This window comes from Nyctereutes procyonoides, unplaced genomic scaffold, assembly GCF_905146905.1.
Source record: "Nyctereutes procyonoides isolate TBG_1078 unplaced genomic scaffold, NYPRO_anot_genome, whole genome shotgun sequence".
Classification (NCBI taxonomy): Eukaryota; Metazoa; Chordata; class Mammalia; order Carnivora; family Canidae; genus Nyctereutes; species Nyctereutes procyonoides.
Window position 1 is genome coordinate 43,355,681 of NW_026575126.1, and position 15,876 is coordinate 43,371,556.

The 15,876-nt window shown below is 41.7% G+C and overlaps 1 protein-coding gene across 15 annotated transcripts in view; it reads left to right on the plus strand.

The window, feature by feature from the left end:
• RBFOX1 (RNA binding fox-1 homolog 1) overlaps positions 1–15,876 on the plus strand; it is a 1,051,909-nt gene that overhangs the window by 855,388 nt on the left and 180,645 nt on the right. For 2 of the 15 annotated variants that reach the window (XM_055340894.1, XM_055340885.1), the window contains exon 1: positions 14,196–14,329. The exons of the other annotated variants lie outside the window; for them this stretch is intronic. In XM_055340894.1, coding sequence (XP_055196869.1) covers positions 14,297–14,329 — 33 coding nt within the window. In that variant the 5' untranslated portion in view covers positions 14,196–14,296. Of the gene's footprint in view, positions 1–14,195; positions 14,330–15,876 lie in introns of those variants that run through there. 15 annotated transcript variants of the gene reach the window in all.

Consider the following 15,876-nt stretch of genomic DNA (forward strand, 5'->3'; position numbering starts at 1 on the left):
CACTAGCCACATGTCACTATTTATGTGGATTAAAACCTAAATAATATAAAAATTCGGTTTCCCAGTCACATGATCCACCTTTCAAATGCTCAATACCACATGTGGCTGGTCATTACTGTACTGGCACAGTTATAGAATATAGAAACTTTTATTAGACAGTGTTTCCCTGGAATATCATCATTGTGAGAAACTCCATAAGGCCCCCCAAAAATATCTACATCCTAATCCTTGGAATATTGTGAACTCTGTGAGTGTAACTTTGTATGGCAAAAGGGACTCTGTAGATATTTTAGGGGATAGATATTGACATGGAGGAATTATCTGTCATTATCCCAAGGGGCCCAACATAATCACAAGGGTCCTTATCATAAGAGGGAGACAGTGGTGTCAGAATCATTGTTGGAGAAGGAGATATGATGAGAGAAGCAGAGATTGGTGTGTTGCATTCTGAAGATGGATAAAGGGACCAAAAGGCAAAGGATTCACGTGGCCCCAAGAAGCTGAAAAGAGCAAGAAAACAGATTCTCCTACCCTCTACCCCAGAGCCTTCAGAAAGAACCAGCCCTGCTGACACCCTAACGTTAGTGTCACTTTATATCACGAAACTGGTCTCAGACTTCTAACTTTCAGAACTGTATAAGAACACAATTGTTTTAAGCCACCAATTTTGTGATAGTTCATCACAGCAACGATAGGAAACGGACACAGTCGTCATTATCTGTTCACTAGATTTTTGCCTTTAGTTTGGATTCTTATAATTTTACCTTCATCTCCAGTAGACTCAAAACAACGCCTTAGGTTTTTGAAGAACCACACTTGTAAGCAATGCTGTCTTTCTCATTTGAGATATTCATACTGGCTCGTGAATGATTTCTTCTCTGAGAGTGATTATTGGAGGTTTAAACAATATGTTCTGAGTCAGCAATGTCAGTAAGGGGTAGTCAGGGCTGTAACAGACAAAGAGATCACCCATATAGCCATGCTTTCTGGTGTTATGGAGTTGCTATCAATTGCAGTTCTGGTTTTGAGCACAAACTCATCCTATTAAGTGCTTTTAGGTGAACCAGAATCAAAGTTTAGTCCAAGACTCAGAAGGCACGGTTTGGAGAGAAATCTCTTCTGCCCTTCCTGCTATTGGGGTCTTGTGTGTTTTTTTCCAAGCCCTATGCAATTGTAGGTGTGATGAGTCAAACTTATTCTCTGCTCCCCCAACTTGCTTTCCTCCCAGGCTGGGTTTTGATGGATTATATTTTTTTCTGGAAAAATTTCCTTCACCCATTGTACACTGTCATCCAAATTATTTCCCTTTTAATTAACAGTAATGACAATAATAGCACAGATACCATAACTATTAAAGCACATATATATTGAACAATTTTTAATGTTAAGTATGGTGATAAGAAATGTATATGCATTGACTAATTTATTCCATAAATAACCCAATAAGGGTATGCTATTAGTATCCCCATTATAATAAAGAGAAGCCACAGCACAGAGAGGTTATGCTAATTATTCAGTGCCATACACCTCGTAAGAGGGAGTGCCAGAATTTGAACAACATGCCTTCTAAGATGGCTTGTGTTCTAAACCTTAGCAAAAAGTTCCCCTTTCTCAGTCTTTAAGATCCTTAATGTCAGAACTACGTTATCTTCTTTTTTCCCCCCATCCCCTGAAAGAGCCTAGACCATTTCTTGGAAAACCATCAAAACCTCATTGAAATTGCTCATTTAAATTTATCTGTGAATATCTAAATTATTGATAAAGGCTCCTGTAGAAGGGAGGCCAATAAGGAGAACATCCCAGAGAAATGCTATAGAACATGGTGTACATAGACAATACCATATACAAATGGTATAGAACATGAGAATACACCATGCTGGATTCATACCCTGACTCTAACTCTTCTTAGCAGCATGGCAGTGAGTAAGTCCCTCCTTGACTTGAGCCTCAGTTGTCTCATCAATTAAACGGGGACAGTAATATCTAACTCAGAGTCCTTGTGAAGAGTTAATAAGATAATAGGTGTAAGTCATTCAGGCTATATAAAAGGCTTTACAAATGGCCACCATCATCACCTTTTTCTCCACCACCCATAGCACATATTCAAGAGCCTGTCACACCTAAAATTCATAGCAGGGTTTGGTTTTCTTGAATGCACTTATATTTCAAATATTTAATCCTTAACAGATATTTTTTTTAATCTGATCACTTTAGCGTTCTGATAGAAAAGACTCCAGAGCACAAAAACAGTCTTCATATTTAGTGTAACTGCTACGAAAATCTTTCAGGGTAGAGAATGTGCCTCAGAATCTTATTAAAATAAAAAAAAATTAGGGGCACCTGAAAGGCTAAGTCCATTAAGCATCTGCTTTCAGCTCAGGTCATGATCCCACAGTCCTGGGATTGAAGGCCAGCATTGGGCTCCCTGCCCAATGGGGAGTCTCTCTCTCTCTCTCTCTCTCTCTCTGCCCCACCACCTCTCTTGTTCTCTCTCATGCACACACAGGAGTTCAAATAAATAAATAAAAATTTAAAAAATAAAAAAATGAAATCTGTTAATTTTCACTGGACATAGGAAAGGTTGTAAAAGATTAGAGCCATTGACATTACTGATGCAAAGAAATAGCCTGGCGAGGAGACCTCTGGTCTCTCTGCTCTTCTCCTTCTCTATCCTATGTTGTCATCCTGTCATGGATGGCTACAACCATCTTTGCTCTTCCCTCCTTGTTGCCACCAGTTTTTCTCTCAAGTGTATTATTCATTTTGTGACCAAAGTAGTCTTAATATAACACAAATCTGGCCAGGCCATTCCCATTCCTGGAATTCTTCGATGGCCTCTGGTTCCTGGACCAAATCCAAACTACTTTATATGACATTCCTTGTTTTTCTTTATATGGCTTCAATCTTATTTCTAGGTCCAATTCCACCAAATCCCCACCACACAATCTACTAGCCATATAACACTGTTCTCTGTGTTTTTTAATGTCCTGAAGCTACAGTCTATGCTTTTCCTCTTCTTTGGATTTTCACCTGACTTTAAGACTCATCTTGACTATTGTACCCTTACTTTTTTTAAAAAAATTAATTTTATCTTTTTGAAGATTTTATTTATTTACTCATGAGAGACACAGAGAAAGAGGCAGAAGGAGAAGCAGGCTCCCTTCTCAGGAGCTTAATGCAGACTCAATCTCAGGAACCCAGGATCACGCCCTGAGTGGAATGCTCAACCACTGAGCCACCCAGGCGTCCCCACTCTTGCTCCTTTCAAGAAGCATTTGATAACACTTTCCATCTCTGGATTGGGATGCTTCAGATGCTTCCTCTCAGGTTCCCGTAATAACTTGGACTTACACTTACAAAATCCATGACACTTGCTTTCATCATTGATTTTCCTGTATCTCTGTTCATATTTTAATCTCCATTTTAGCAGAGACTGTTTTCTTAGGTATGAATTTATTTTATAGTATTAGAAAAAGAAATGCTGATTTTGAGCCTTCCTAGTGCATTAAAAACATAGTCAAGAGTACATCTTGAGTGAGTGAATGAAAAGCAAGACACCCTACCACGTGTCTGTGAGATTTAAAAAAGAACTAGTTTCTTTCTGATCAAATCCAATGGATAACCTTGCAGAATAAGATCTAACTCAGAATGTCTGCTGATGCCTTAAAGCATCCTGCATACTGGAGCGTGTTCAAGGGCTCTTCCCTGACCTCACACACAGTGAATGTCTGAGCTCTGTAGGCTATTTGTAGAGAGTTTATTTCATCTTTGCAGAAAGCTGCCCAGTATAAATATTAGTCAGTTGATTTCACACAGAGTTAAAACAAGCTTTTAAAAGCCTTTTACCTCTCCTGTCCCCAAATAGGTACTTTAGACAGATTCGCAGAGCCTTGGGAGCTTTGTCGGATTTGGTAAAGTGAAAGTTATGTTCTGTTCAGAAGCAGCCTTCTGTGAAGGCTGTCTTGGGGTTGATGCAGAAATTGTGCAGAAAGGGTCAGGTAAAGCGAAGAATTTTAAGATCACAAACATTGGATGGGGGTAGTGTTGGAATCAAGCTTCTCTTTTCTGGATTAATCTCCATAAGGATGTTTCTAAAGAGTTCACTTTGGTGCCAAGATGGTAGCTTGGTTTTGTGAAGGAACTGGAGCTCCAAACTAGAGTGGCCTGAGTTTAACCCCAGCTCTGCTCATCAACTGGTCTTTGGTAAATGTGGATTCAACCCAGTTCTATGACCCTGGAACCAATGAGCATTACCAGTGCTATCCAACAGAATGAGTGCCATAAACAGGAACCACATATGTAGGTTTTCTTTTTTGTTAGTTTTGTGGTAGCTACATTAAGCAAAGTAAAAAAGAAAAAGTTGAGTTTAATTTTGATATTTTGTCCAATCCTATATGTCTCTCTATATAGCCAATGATGTTTTATTTAGCATAGCGTGTCCAGACGATTATCACTTCAACACATCATCAGAATAAAACTGTTAGAGAGAGATTTTACATTATTTTCCTTATACCATGTCTCTGAAACCCCATGTGCATTCCACGCTCTTACAGCCTGCTTTGTTTTGGATCAGCCACATTGCAGTTGCTCACTAACCACACATGGCTAATGACTACCACATTAGGACAGGCCAGGGTGAAACCACAGTGCCAGGGCAGATCCCTCAAGCACTTAAACTTATCCTACTGGGATTACAAGATGTGCTTCACAGTTATCAAATGAGAACACATGAAAAGTGTTACATGGCTCAGCATCCTTCTTTTAAGTGTAAAGAATGGAATGAGAGGACAGGATATCGTATCATTCTGGTTTCCCAGATTGTTATATTTCTATCCCTGGACCTTAGGGTCATGAGGTAAGAGTGACTTCAGTGAATACTAGCACATAGTAAGTGCATCACTTTCCTAGGGCTGCTATAACAAAGTACCACAGACTGGATGGCTAAAATAACAGAAATTTATTGTCTCAAGAGTTCTGGAAGCCAAAAGATCAAGGTGACAGCAGGGTTGGTCCTTCTGAGAGCTCTAAGGAGGAATCTGCTTCTAGGCTTTTCTCCTGCCTCAGGGGGTCTGTTGGCCATCGTTGGCATCCATTGGCTGTAGAGTCATCATCCCCATCTCTGTCTTCATCTTCACTCGATGTTCTCCTCCTGTGCACGTCTGTGTCCAAATCTCCCCTTTTTATAAAACCAGTCATATTGGATTAAGGGCCAACCCTACTCTACTATGACCTCATTTACCATAACTAATTAAATTTGCAACAGAGTACTCTCTTCCCAAATAAGGTCACATTCTGGGATCCTGGGAGCTGGGACTTCATTTAAGTTAGGAGGAGGGGGATCCTTGGGTGGCGCAGCGGTTTGGCGCCTGCCTTTAGCCCAGGGCGCGATCCTGGAGACCCGGGATCAAATCCCACGTCGGGCTCCCTCCCGGTGCATGGAGCCTGCTTCTCCCTCTGCCTGTGTCTCTGCCTCTCTCTCTCTCTCTCTGTGACTATCATAAATAAAAAGAGGAGACACAATTCAATCCATAACAGTAGGTATTCAGTAAGCTTATCAGATATGTAGGTCAATAATACTTGAACGTGAGGACCACCTTTTGTTTGTTTTGGGTAGATTATGAGAGCATCCCATTCTGTCTGAAGATGGTAAGCATGTCAAAAAATCAAATAAGGAAAGCTGGTTAGTGAAGAGAATGAGTGTTGCCGATAAGCAGGTACATTATGCAAAGACACATACTACACAATCACATTTGAAAATATTGTCAGGCTGCTCCTTGAAGACCTTTTGAATTAGCTACTTGACTTCCATGAGCCTTGGTTTTCTTAGCTGTGGCTGTCTCAGAGTTCTTTGGATAAATTAACTCGAATGTCATATGTTGTACACGGAGTGATCACACAATTTTTTTTTGTCCGATCTTCCACACTGCTGGTATCTGAATAAAATTTCTTACCACTAGATGAAATTGTCTCCTATATACAAATAAGGCAAATTTCTTCCATATTTCCAAAACCCCACTGTCTGCATTGAATCTCCCTTGCTCTTCTGCAAAACCTCTTTCCTAAGTCAGTCTGGCCCTGTTCTACTCCAAAGCATGTGACCTGGTCAGCTCAGCATTCAGTCAAGAAGACATCCCTAATATATCACACATTCCTAGCTACAGAAAAAAATAATATTTATGCACTGTTCACTCATATGTGAAAAATTCAAAGTTCTCTGGTCTCAAGTGTTGCTTTAACTGAGACCCTTGTGTTGGGACAGGGCCAGTAACTGGATGTGGTTTTGGTTTCATTCTCTCTGAATTTAGTTAAAAACATAGTAATAACCTCAAGACTACCGTCCTTATGCTAAATTGAGTTATATTGAATTTGTCAGGCCAATAAAGTTCTTTTTTCTAATGATAGTTTCATTTGCTTAATGTCCACATTCAGCTTTCTTATTCTTCATATAAAAGTTTATGAGATCAGGATGGAGGACACACACAAATGCATCATGAAGCAAGCCTATTCATACAGCTAGACCTGTCAGGTTATATAAATGGAAGACTTAGAAAGCAGTTTTGTACAATGAAAATATATCTAGAGTTCAAATCCCAGCTAAAACATCAAGGAGCTGGGTGAACTTGGGCACAGCACTGGGTTACCTGAACCTCAGCTTTTCTCCTCTGTTAAATGGATGCGAATGGTATCCATCCCCCCTACCTTCCAATATGGCATCTGAGGCTCAAACAGATAATGTGTAAGCACATCCCAGTAACCCTTACATCAGCTAAGCTATTATGAGCCTGGTGATGAGAAGGATGAGCCTCTGTCTTACTCATTTCCTTAAAGTGACCACCTGTTTCCCCTATTTATTTCTTCTATTTCAAGCATTTGAGTTGCTTAAAGTGAAAAGGTAATGCCATGAGTCTGTTTCAAATGATCAGTTCCTTTTCTGTTATTCCTGTTCCCCTTCCTTCCCTCGACTAGCTTCAGCCTGGTTTATGTCATCATTGCATTTACTCTGTGATTTAACCAAAATATTTTATAAGCATTCACTCTGTGCATGCCATTCTGACAAGGCTGAGAACATGGTTCTCAGTAAAAACAGACCAGGGTCTCTGCCCTCAAGGGCTTTACAGTCCATTAGCCTCCAGATCTGTATCTCATTCCTGTATGTTGCAGGTCCTGTGGCTCTGAAAATAGCCACATCGCTTTCTTTTACTCCTTTTTCATCAATTCTGCTGCTCTTGGTATGAGGTATTTCCTCCCACTGCAACGTTACAACTGGCCTTCCCACACATTGTTTTTGCCAACCTGTTTGATACCACCTGGCTATTTCCTGCTCACCTTCAACTCTCAATTTAGACATCTGTTCTGGAAAGGCCCACTTGATAAGCCACAGGGGATAGGTGAGACCCTTCAGCACCTTGTATTTATCTTCTCACGGCACGTGTCCCATTGCACCACAAATTCCTGGACTGCCTATGTGTCCTGCCAGCCGGAAACTACAGAGGTACCTGGACTATGCCTGTCCTCATCACACTGTAGCCCCCGAACCTAGCCCAGAACCTGCCACCCAGAAGATGCCCAATACCGAGCTACTGAAACAATTTCATGAATATGACACTCTCGCCTATTTGAATAGTTCATCGCCCTTCCTTTCTGGCAGTCTTTCCTAATTTCATTTCTTCCAAGTCCAAGTATAATTCATTTTGTGACAGCCTTTTTTTCCAGTTGGCAAACTATTAGAGGGAAAAACTTATGCAATATACCATGAAAGACAAGGTCATATTTTATCATCTTTGCCTGTTGTTGTAACCAGATTAGACATCTTTCTACAAGTGAGGTGAATGCAAGCCAACAGATATTTATCATGTCAAATACCTGATTAGAAAATATGGAAGACAAAGAGGGAAGCGTTAAAGATGAATCCGACAAGTACCTGCCCTAAAGGAGTTTATAATCTTATGAAAGGCCAATGACGTCCATAGGAAATTAGGTAATTAAAAATACATTCAAATTTTTGATTCTGTAAATTCATTATAAACTATGTATGGGTAGTACTTTCTGCGTCCTAACTGTACCATGTCTCCTCAAGGTCATGGGATTATATCAGCTGTGCTGAAGCATCCAGCTTTGAGAAGGGCCAAAGAAGTAGAAATGTTGATTTGTGGCACTATAACGTAAACTTTGATGGATAGAAAACTCAGTTTTCATAATGTGGTGCAAGAGGAGATGATTCTGAATCCATCCCTGTGGAAGACAATAGTACCTACTCATCCCACGGGTTTCTATTTAGAATACTTACTTTTCCCTTTCCCTTTGCCAGAATATTTCATAACCTGAAACATCATTCCAAGGAGGAAGGTCAATGATTCTCTTTCTAGCAGTGTGCCTTAATGCCCCCAATATTCCAAATCTAGTGGCAGACCCTGGGTGACATTCTTAGTACAGTGCTTTACTCAGCAACCTCCATGGTGGACTTGGTACCTCTCTAAGCTACTTGATGCTATCTGTATGGACAGCGACCTCCTCTCTTAAAAGACAATTGCCTCACACCAAATCTATCAATTTTCCATTTTAGAAGCAGGCAGAGAATCCTTTGGATAGCTATGATGGAATAAGTAACAGTGATATCATCCCAAATCATATCTGCAGGGTACCTGTAAGCAAGCTGTTTAAGGGAACAAAATCCATCCTTTTCTTTTTGTGGATTTGGCCAACTGTAGTAGTATCTACAATGGTGCAAGTCATTGGAATTCATCTTGAATATGAATTTGACACTGATCTTACCCTGGTGCTGGTGGTAGTGGCAGTGAGAACTCTTCTCCCTTCTTTAGAAAGTAGCTAGGTGGGAGAGGAAATGGAGTGTGAAAGTTAAAGTCTGCTCCATATTGAAGCTTTCTTCCATATCCAGGAGGTAAAGAATCCTTATTGAATTATAATTTAAAATGCATTTGTCTGTTCATTCCCTTATGAAAACAGCTTTTGCTAATATTTATTTGCTTGGTCAATTTTCTACTTGTTCATCTGCCCTTCTGTCCGTGTCACTATATTTGTGATAGGGGTGGGCAGCTCCAGCTGTCACTCAAGGGTAGATGACAGTGGCAACTTTGCCATGGTATTGATAACAAGGTACTCACAGCACCTAGACTTATACTGCCCTAACTTCTCATTATGTTTGCAGCAGTGTAGAGTGGTGGTCATACAATGTCGATTTCCTAAGTTTGACAGTGTTATGCAAGACCTTACCATTGGGGGAAACTGAGTAAAGGGTACATAGGCATTTCCTCTATTTTTTTTCAACTTCCTGCTTTGAGTTCAGAATTGGATTGGTACAAACAGGAGTTTTTCATCAGGCACTATTGGAGTGACCTCAGATTATTTGCTTAATCTTTAAAGCCACCCATCTATAAAATAAAGATAATGATTGTAGTACACCATGGGGCTGTGGGTTGCATTGAGGGATTACATTTATAGAACATTTAGGGCAGTGGCAAGTACATGTTATGAGCCCTTCTAATTATGTTAGTGTTATCAATCATATTATAATCACCATTATCATAATTAACCCTATTAATACTCCCTTGGATTCTGAATCTTGGGACAACAGGAACAAAGATTCCATGCCTTTCTGGTAGCCTCTCACTTGGGCTAGAATACTTGAGCGATTTGCCAGAAAATATTTTGTGATTGAATAGTCCCACCCTAGCCCTTACAAGTACCATCCTTCATCTTAGCCAACACAGAGGTCAATCATAGCATATTTTAAAGTACCTCAGTTTTGGAAGAAGATCTGAATTTGAGATCTACGTCTACCATGTGCTAACTTCAAGACCTTGTGCTTTCTTATCTGTGAACTGGGTGTGATAAAAGACAAGTTTATTGAAAATATACCACCTGTCGAGATGGAGTTAAATAGTATATATAAAGTGACTAACATTGTCTGATGCTCAGAAGGAACTCAGTAAATACCAGCTGCTCTGGCTATTACTTTTTATTAATGATTGGAAATAATAATAAGCCATTCACAGCTAATTCACACACAGACAGGTGAATCCCTATGTTGCACGACCTTCCAACAAGAAGTCTTTCGGTACGATGTTGGGATATCCCAGTGGAGAATTTTTTTTAAAATAGTGCAGAAGCAACATTTAATGGTTTGACCTGGTTTTTCAGTGCCCTGAAGTGCTGGGTGAGTCAGAGCATGTCTTAGTACCAGTAAGGATAAAGGGACTAGCTTGGGAATTCATTTTTCACTCAACAACACTGTTGAATATGTACATGTGCATGCCACTGTTTGAAATGCTTGAGACAATAGTGATAAGAAAAACAGATAAGGTTCCTGTCCTCATTGAGCTTATAGTCTACTTGGAGACAGACCTTAAAAAATGTACGATATAAAAATATATATAATGTCAAAATCAAAACACACCAAATGTCAAAACTTTGACAAGGGTCTGAAAGGACAAGTCAAGGTCCTCTGTGAACCTGGGGCAATGGTGAGAAAGATGAGAAAATCTATCTTTTTCAGCGCTCAGTGCTGTTGGTTGGGATCTTCACTTGCTCCAGAGGCTGCTAATTTTTTAAGAGATGAGCACATTTCCCTTTAAAATATCAACTCATGAGCAACCATATCAAGGCCCCTGCCTTGCACTAAGTGCCATAAATATTTGATTGTCGCTAACTTTTAAGGAGTTGAGAAAAACAACCTCTACATTGCCTTCTGTGACTCCAAATGGAAAATCAGGAACATTTTGCAAACATGACACCTCGTCATTGCAAGCCTGCCACCCACTTGGCTGGTTTGTATTTCTGGGGCTGGTGTTTGTCAGCCACAGAACAATGGCTTCTGGCCTCTCTCTCTCTTGCTTCCCTGTTGAGGCCGCAGAAGTGAAATAAAACAAATTGCTTTCACTTGAATCTGTGACATGGACCCTTGTTATCTTTGTTGTTTATTTGTTTTTGTGAGTTATGGCCTCGGAGCAATCTCAGAGTTCTTTGTTCAAGATGTGCTGGTCTATAAGCTGATGTACTTAGGGAAACCAAAGTTTGTATGTTACCTAATTGAGGTCAGATTCGAACCCATCTCCAACTGCTTTAGAAAATAGAGCTTAGGAGTCTGACGGATTGGGCTAACCAGAACTTCCCAGTTATGTGAATATGAGGAAGTAACTCCACCTCCCTTAGAGGGGGAAAACCCAATAAAAGTATTGGGTTCTTGTTAGAAGAGGCAATGTAGACAAAGATCCTTTGTTGAGTTTTATATCCTCAGTCCTTAGAACAGTGACTGGTACATAGTGCTCAAGAAAACTTTTCTTATCATTATCATCATCATCTCTGTCTTCTTTATCATCACCATCACCACCATCACAATCATCATCATCATCTCCATCTTCAGTTTTGTATGGATTCAGTGGCAGGAGTTAATTCTTTATTAAGACCAGATTAGGTTCAAGTTTTGGTTCTGCTACTTAATTTATTAAATCCCATAGTAGGAAATACTTCTTCACTTGTTTCCAGCCTCAGTTGTCTTATCTTTAAAAGGGAACATAGTGTCTATCTTAAGGGGCTGGTTGTGAGGATTAGAGGATTAGAGTGCGTAGCACAGCAGCAAGTGCCTAGTGGGTGAGAACCTGACATACCTTTCCATGTGTGCTCCAGACAGTACACTTTGCTGGACAAGAAGGACTGCATCCCCCACAAGAGAAAATGTACTCATGGGACTTTGTAGATTAAAAAACACATTCCTATAGATTTTTTCCCTAGAGCATTCCAAGAGCCTCATTGAGAAGAAGAATACATATTATTGTTTATAAATAAGGAAATGGAGGCACATGAAGGTTGAATGACTTGCCAATAATCCTACCATTATACTCCTGACTTCTGAACATTTGACTTTGACTCGATAGCCACAGTACTAGTAAAAGGTTAAATGGTAACGAACGTTGGAAATTACTAGCGTAGTGTTTTTAATTTTACGTATTTTACTGCATTCCATAAAAGATTTTACATTGCAATCCAATTCACCCACATAAAAGTTTCATGAAACAATACTAACTCTTAGCCTTTTATTCCATTCCATTCTTTCCCAGCGTGGGATAGTTTATTTCATTTAAAGAATGTTGGCTTGATAATTCCCTACATGGATTTTATAGCCCAAGGGATCACACCTATAATTTGAAAAACGCAGAACACTTTCCCCCAGGACTGTGTAGTAGAATGACCTGGTAGCTCTAATGCCCACGCCTGCATCCCACCCTCGGAGATTCGAAGGCAGTGGGTCTGGAGTGGAGTCCCAAGGTCTATTTTTTTTTTAATAAGAATAACCCCAAGTGACTCTGATGGTCCACTGGCCAAGGACCAGTGTCCTATTGCATCTCCCTAATTATCACCCCCCCTGATATACTTGTGTTTATCTGGTGGTTTGGGTTTTTTTGAATATTTTCTCCATCACTCTCCAGAACATACTTCACCGGGGAATTTATCTGCCTTGATCTCATCCCCCTTTCCCGGGTTGAAGGACAGAAGCTTGGCTTTGGAGTTATCTGTGAGCACAGTGAGCTTTGGGAGAGGAAAGGGCCTGATCCTCTGTGGTTACACAGCTCTGAGATGGGCCCGACTTGTCCCTGTAAGGAACCTACATGGGCTGCTTATTTTAATTCTGCATTAGATGTTTCCCAGGAGTGTGATTAAAAATGGAAATGGAAGGATGGCACAAATACTGTTGATCCAGATTTTCTTTCCAACCCTGGGGAGCTCGGAATTAAAAAAAAAAAAAATCACCCAGGGGCTACCTGAACTAGTGACAGACCAGCAGGAAGGTTGAATTCTTCTAGGCAGCCTCTCCCGCCCTCACCCCCTCCTCTGTTATACAATTTAATTACATGTTTAATCACTTCAGAAACCCCATCCATTCCCTCCAGTGTAGCGAGATCTCTCCTCTTCTTAGCAAGGTGTCTCGGTGATAAGCAGCTGTCCACTGGAAGGGGTGGATGGGACTCTTGAAACTCTTCCCCTGGCGAGCAAGAAAGACATGGCCAAATAAAAACTGAAATTGTTTTGACATTTCACTCTGGTTGTTGTAGTTTTAATAATAAAGAAAGAACAAAGTATTTGTAGCTTTAAATAAAGAAGCAGCATTTGGCATTGATGCAGCATTTGGCATTGAAATCACTGGGGATTTTTTTGTACACGGTTTTGTTGTTGCTCATTTGAAAGAGAAGGGAAAAATGAGCTAAGAGGAGGAAAAGTTCAAGAAAAGGAGAAAGCAAGACCCCTGCACTTGTCCTTCATGGCGTTGATCACCACTGCGATTTTGAGATCATCTGTGAGTTCCTTTCTTGAGAGCCTGCTGCCTGTCTTGACTACACAGTCCACAGGGACAAAGGTGGTCTTAAGTTTTGCCCACCGTGTGACTGAATGTGATGAATGAATCTGTTTATACAGCGCGTACTATAAGCCAAGCCCTGTGTGTGTGTGTGTTTTGTTCTGATTTGGTTATTATTTTCATCCTCGCAATCACGCTGTGAAGTCGCTCCTCATGATCCCTACTAAACAGAAGCCGAAACTGGAGCCCAGAGCATCGCATCTACTTACCTGAGGTCACACAGCTAGTCTGCAAAGGAGCCGGGCTTCCAAATCTTCCAGACCATTGCCAGTTAGGGTGTTTTAAGATTACATTTACCAATTAACGATGCAGCGTCGTTATAAATTCATCCCCTGTGTTCTCAGGGCATCTCTTTAAATTTCCCCATCCCCATACCTCTGTCTCTGAGCTCTTTCTTCATCCTGCCTCCGTCTCTTCCCCTGCTACCCTCGGCACCCCCACCCCCTCTTAAAAATACAAAACAAAACAGGATAGTAAGCAAGCTCCCCGGTGGATTTCATAACTTTGCATACCATATATTTAGTTTAGTAATGATAAATTCCAGCTCCAGGCAATGCATAGGATAGCATTTCTAATGTTTTTTAAACAGCTATTAATGTAGGCGAGCGGTGTGTGTGTGTGTGTGTGTGTGTGTGGTGTTTCCTACCTCCTCTATATAATCATCTGCTCAGTGTGCACCCTGAAACTGAGAACAGGAGCCAGAGGAGGGGCGAGCCGTGATTGATGGGCCAGGCCTCGCTGGCGGAAAGAGTCCCATCTGGGGTTGGTTTTGGGAGCAGTCAGATGTTGAGGGGGAGGTCAGCCAGGCGGCCTCAGCAGCCCTCCCTCGACATCCACACGTTGCACCGAGCGCACACCCTCGCTCGTAACTGAGGCTCGCTTTGGGCAGATGCTCTGTGGTGTGGGGCTAGAGCAGCTGCTAAGTTTATGGAGGAGCAAGGAAGCAGGATGGTGCAGCAGGTATTTTTCCCGATTTTTATATTTCACGCGAAATTGTGATTTGAATGAAGCTGAAGCCTTTCCTCGCGTTAAGGCTCTGGTGCTCGCTGCGATCCGTGTACTCTGCTCCTTGAATCCTGCGGGGTGGGGTGGGAGAGGGGGGAGGAGAGGGTTTCAGCCAAGTGTGTGTGCATGTGTGTGTGTGTGTGTGCGCGTGTCTGGGTGTGAGCGCGCGTGTGTGCTTTCTGCTTGATGTGTCTCACTGAGCTGGTCTCGGAACCAGCAGGTTAATGGTGTAATTTTGCATTTTCTTCTTTGTCTCTGTGCCTCCGGGGGCACGATACAGCTTAGCTCTTTCCACTCAGGCACTGGAGCCTTTCTCTGAATATGCGCAATTTCTTGCCAGAGAAGTAGAACAGACCACGCTACAAAACTCAAGTCAAGCAGTCTGCAAGATAGAAAATTGCAGGCAACCCAAGAAGGGAGGTTGCCCTCCAGGGGTCTCTGTTGGGGGAGGTCCCTGCCCCCCAGGAGGGGCTGCTTTTTTGTTTTGGGGGGGGCCATGTGGACAGAACCCCGGGTGTATCAGGGCCAGACAATCCCTGGGCATGGCTTCATTACAAGGACTGCGTTTAGGCCAGAAGGGGTTTTCGGGGCCAGACACGGACAGGGGACAAATCAATTCCAGCAGCAGAAGGGGGACAGATGATGATTCAAGAAGTTGAACTACGAAAGCTGGGGAAACACACTCACGTACACAGGGGAAAAAAAAAAGGATTCGTTATTTGAAAGTCCACCCTGGCAGCTCTGAGAGGCGCTTGCCCCCTCCCGTGAAAAGTCTGGGGTTCCGTCGAAAAGAACATCCCCGCTTTGTGCTTTGCCACGTAAAGACTATTTCTCAGTTGAAATGTGGTTTGCATTAGGTTTGGGGCCAAAATATTTTGCACAGTCTGATGGGCTGCCACCCTTTGTTCTCTTATTACTTTCTTAAAAAACTACTTTATTGAATAAACCACTTGGGGCAATGGATTGAGAGAAGGGAGATGCCTGGCTGGGTAGGAGTGGGGGGGGGCCCTCTCGTCATCTCTCGGGCTCTGTCTCCTGAGCCCACCTTGGAGAGGAAACGGAAGGTGCAGGCTGTTTCAGTGTCCGAAGCGATCGTCCCATGTTGGAAGACTGCCTCTCCGAACGTCTGCATGCGGTAGAGCCAGCACGCTATGCTAATAGTCAGATTACGGTGTTTGTCTTAAAATAGCAATAATATCCTGGCTATTTCATGCTTCAGTAAAATATTTAAATTGAAATGGCATTTTTTTTTCCTTTGGTGACTCAGACTTGGTTGCATTTTAATAATCCTCTTGCTGTCGGTAACCGGAGTCTGAGCTACCCATTGGGGTGTCTCGGGTAATCATGGGGTCCCACATCATCTTGCCGATGTTGAGGTACTCCTCTGATTGAGGCTTGTGGTATGAGGACAAGGAAGTTTCCTCTACATTCCTAATAACTGTTCTCTATTTCAAGTCTCTATCCAGTTCTGCAGCGGCAAGAGTGGACGTGAAAACATAAGG